The sequence below is a fragment of the Lotus japonicus genome, chromosome 1 (assembly GCF_012489685.1).
Source record: "Lotus japonicus ecotype B-129 chromosome 1, LjGifu_v1.2".
Taxonomy (NCBI): domain Eukaryota; kingdom Viridiplantae; phylum Streptophyta; class Magnoliopsida; order Fabales; family Fabaceae; genus Lotus; species Lotus japonicus.
In genome coordinates this window covers 12,830,298-12,834,896 of record NC_080041.1, presented here as the reverse complement: position 1 = coordinate 12,834,896, position 4,599 = coordinate 12,830,298, and the positions used below count along the sequence as shown (strand labels likewise).

The window sequence follows — 4,599 nt, the reverse complement described above, 5'->3', positions numbered from 1 at the left end:
CCTGACGCTAATATGTCACGGATAGCTTCGGTTTAGCCGATGTAAAACTTCAAAATTAAGCCACTAAATGTGATAGTGATTTTATCCTATTATCACTTGAGGTGATTTTCCAAACACGCATACACATAGCTTATCCACCCAGCTAATTCTCTTTTAAGAAAACATTTTTTCCCTCGTTTCATGATCTTAATGTCATTTGCTGAATATTTTAATGTCTCATATATGAACCAATAAAATCGACAAACTCATAGTATAAAGTATAAACAGTCAATTGTTCTTACATATGTAGAAACGTGTTTGCATAAAAGATGACTTTGTGTATATGTTGAATCGCGAATTAATATCCTTAGCAAAGAGACCAAGAAGATGAGCAAACAAAGCAGATTAAAGCATGGAAGAAATTGGGGATTCGGGGTTCTCAGTTTTTTGGAAAAAGGAGTTATATAACGAGTTATATATTAATTATTCTAATTGATTGGTTTATTGTGCAAATAAATTAGAGTAAAATGAATAATGAAATGAGCTGGAATTAATAAATACACATGTTCTATTATTACTGGGACATCTCATCAAGGGTAATTTAACCCAAATTTTATGTAGGGTTATTTAGACAACCCCTAAATGTTATAGTGATTTTATCCTATTATCACTTGAGGTAATTTAGAAAGAAAAAAAAAACAACTAATTAAACACATGTTCGTGATGTATACTTTATTGAATTTATTAAAGTGAATGCCCCGAGAAATAAATAATAAGTCATAACTAAATGTGTTGGCCTAGACCGTCTAAAGGTAAGCAACATACAATCACTTCTCTAATGGATAGAGACATCTGTCAAATAAAAAAAATCAATCTATAGAAAAAACCAAAAGATTTACAAAAAAAAATTAAGATAATTCTTCAATACACAAAGCTGCTACCAATAGAAACAAATCATAAAATAAAACAATTATCGTTTTTTTCTTTCCATTTTTCTTATGTTTACACAATGTCACTGTAAAAATGGCTTGAAAGTGCTCACCACCTTCATTACCCGATCAAGGAAGGAAGTGCAAGATACGATGCCGTCATTCCCAGCCAACACCCTATACTTGTCTTTCCTTGTGAAGTTGGTGCACTCAAACCCTAAAGTAGCTGCCAGTATCCTCTGCACATAGTTCGCCACGTCATGTGGACTCTTCCCCGACGAGCATGTGGCCTCAACCGGCAACTGGTTCAGGAAAGTCACCTCATAAACCGGCCTCGGGTTCATGAAAAAGAAAACTGCATCAAGACCCTTCCATCCCCTTGCAGTGGTGGCGTGGAAGAATCCCACCCGGTAGTTCATAGCCACCGGGACTATTCGGTCAGTAAGCTCTGCAAAGAGCGCACTGAACCTCAAAAGGAAAGGCTCGCGACACGTGGTTCCTTCAGGGCACACCGCGAGATCTCCTTTGGAGAGTTCTTCTTTGATTCTCTCGGCGTCTACATTTCGCTTTCTCGTTAGCCTCACGGTGGGGATTGGAGAGAGGATCTCTGATATGCGTGAAATAGAGTAGGTGACAGCGGGGACTTTACGGCCGAGCACGGAGGCAAGGATGACGGGGTCCATGAGGGTGCGGTGGGTACAGACGAAGAGGACACCAGAGCTGCCGCGAGAAGGAGGGGGCGGTGGCTTGCCTCTGACGACAACTTTGCAGCTGAAAAGCCTTGACATGTGAGGGATGATCCAAAATGGTAGGATGCAGCCGACACTGAGGCGGATTATGGCGAGTACTATGCCTAAGGGCATCCAGAGGATGATTAGCAGGGAGGTTGCGGGTGTCGGCCGCTTGACGAGGCGGCCGTCGTGGAAGATCACTGGGTTTGGCTGCGGGAGCATGTGGTGGTTGTACTTTTGGCCAGTTGTAAATGGTGGTTGCATTTGTTCCTGCATGTAAATGATATAGTTAGAACATGTTTATTTAAAAACAATAGATGACCAAAAAATGAGAGATAAATGATATATGATGCAATATATATATTAAAAAAAATAGAGAAAAAAATTAAAAGTTGTCTGACGGGTGTATATAGTGTAGGTGGTACACGTATTTAGAAAAGAGTATTAATTCATGCATTATTTCTTTATTATCTCTCCATCTAACTTCTGTTCATCCTCTATTCATATGAGATTTCTTACATGTGCCAAATTGAGGTTTAAATTGTAATCAAATATACAATAATAATTCTTATGTGAATCAATGCGGTGTAACACTTGCAATCAAGAACTCTAGATTAATGTCTCTTAAATGGAAACTTGGTGAATCATAAATTATCATAAACGTGCGTACGTACCTTGCAAAGTTGGATGAAGCTGGATGTACAGCTCGAAGCATCACTAGGCCTTGATGACATACCCAAAGTAGGTCCTTCATTGTTGAAAACCTTTGCAACTCTTTCAGAAACGTTGCTAATGGAGCCACCCTGAACCATCCCAGTAGCAAGTCCAAACCTATTGAAGCAGAGTTCACTCCCAATCACCTCATCGGCCCGCAAGTGCTCCTTCACGAACATCTCCACCATGATCCGCGGTATTTTGGTGACCACAACACGCTTGTCACACGAGCTGAACACCTTCCACGCTTCCATGTCAAGATCATCAAAGTAAAACTTGGGCAGAACCGCCCGAGCCACCGATTCAATCTCGTTTCGTGGAACCCCAGCCACGGCCACAAAGATCATGAGCTTCAGCCCCAAGTCACCCATGCCAACCATGTCTAGCAACTGAATCACCGGCCATAAGAGCAACAACAAAACGAACCGAACCAAACCGGACGCTTCAAACGCCACAAGCATGAAGTAGGAGAAGGTGTCCGAGTTCTTCAGAAGCGTGCCTTCTAGCTCAGACACAACAGACTCCATTTGAAAATGTTTGAAGTTTTGCTATTATGTTCTATGTTTTGGAATTTTTGAGGTTTCTAATGTTTCAGTACTCGATCGTTTTAAAGGATATGATGATATGTTATGATATTTGGGTACGTTTTATGGTTATGAGATTAAGGAAAGGGAATGGGGTGTAATTATGTGGACGGTCTTATCTAATGTTTGGCATGCTATAACTATAAGGCAGTTTATCAGTTTTTCAACTACCTTCACTACTAATTCGATTGCTTGTCTCTTTGATTTTGGGTGGATATATTGACGAAGAAAAATGGATTAGAATCAACGTTAATTGGGAAGGACTGATTACTTAACCCCAACGATAAAAATACTGTTTAATTTCTAGACGGATACTTTTGGACACCTAAAATGGGAGTATTTAGGTTGGCTACGTTATTTAAAGTGAAGCATACGCAGGGGCGGACCCACAGCAAACTCAGGGGGTTCAGTTGAACCCCCTGAAAAAAAAATATTTCTACTTACCCCCTTGTAATGCTTTTTTTTTTTGAACCCCTGAGATTTTATATTTGCACCCAGACCCCACTTACTCCTCTCTCTCTCACACACTCACATACTCTGATACTCAGTGATTCACGCTCACCAGCCCTCACCCTCTCGCACTCTCACCACTAGGTCTGGCCGTCATCACCGGCCACCACCACGCCACCACCAGTCCAATTCACCTTTCTCTTCTCAAGCTTGATTTTCTCAGGCAACCATGAATATGATTTTCCCTAAATCTGGAATCCCTAATTCTAAATCCTAAAATTGCCATACTCACTCAGTCACAGAGTCTCCACCTTGGGTTGTAATTCTAAATCCTAATTCCTACTCCTTCAATTGAGATACGTTGTTGTTGTTGTGTTAGGTTTGGATTTCTTTGTCTATCAATTGTCATGGTTAAACAGTAAACACTAATCCTCGAATCTGTCTAGAGTGTCTGGGATGGCTCTGCATACTGGTTTTTCTGATTTTTTGTGTTGTGTTCATGATTCATGGGCAAGGAGTGTGAGTGGGGTGAGCTTTCGTGAGGCTCAGAATTGGTTGGTGTTAGCACATTTTTCTTTTGTGCGTTTTTGAAGGAGTAGGGGACCTATGTAGTCTTACTGCTACCTTTTCTAACTCTGTTCTTTATCTTTTTTTCTGTACTGGTTTTGGAGTGACCAAAACACTCCCATACTTATTAATATACTTAAACTTTGTTGATCAAAAAAAAAATTTGTCATGGTTAAATTCAATTGTTTCTTTGGATACTACTATTCTTAATTGTTGAATACTACTATTCTTATAGTTATAGACTTATAGTTATGTTATGTTTCTTGATTAAGCTATGTTTTTTCCCTTTTTCTTTGATTAAATGCCAAGTACAATTCAAATGTAGCATGTTGTTCAATAACGCTTGGGGCCAAACCCACACGTATCAATGTATGATGATCCTTTACAGATCAACCTAGTAGTTCCATGATCCAAATGCACTTGTTTATGCAGTGTCAGCCTTGGATTCTTTACTTTCTGAATGAATAGAAGAAGGCAAGACCAGTGCTTTGATAAAAATAATGCTGAATTTCTGATACATCTCTCTGTACTTCCTAAAGGCTCTCTTCTAAATGTTCAACAGCTGCAAACTAACATAAAATTTATGTTCATAGACATTGAAGCACCCCCCTCCCCCCCTCTAGAGTAGAGTTTAATCAGCATTTA

General features: G+C 39.7%; 1 protein-coding gene across 1 annotated transcript; it reads right to left on the bottom strand.

The window, feature by feature from the left end:
* Positions 1 to 745: 745 nt before the first annotated feature.
* On the bottom strand, positions 746 to 3,247 carry LOC130733702 (glycerol-3-phosphate acyltransferase 5-like). Its single transcript, XM_057585943.1, has 2 exons — positions 2,314 to 3,247; positions 746 to 1,909 (listed from the first exon to the last, which is right to left on the bottom strand). The coding sequence occupies exons 1-2, from the start codon at positions 2,878 to 2,880 to the stop codon at positions 992 to 994; spliced, it is 1,485 nt and encodes a 494-aa protein (XP_057441926.1). The 5' UTR covers positions 2,881 to 3,247; the 3' UTR covers positions 746 to 991.
* Positions 3,248 to 4,599: the final 1,352 nt, after the last annotated feature.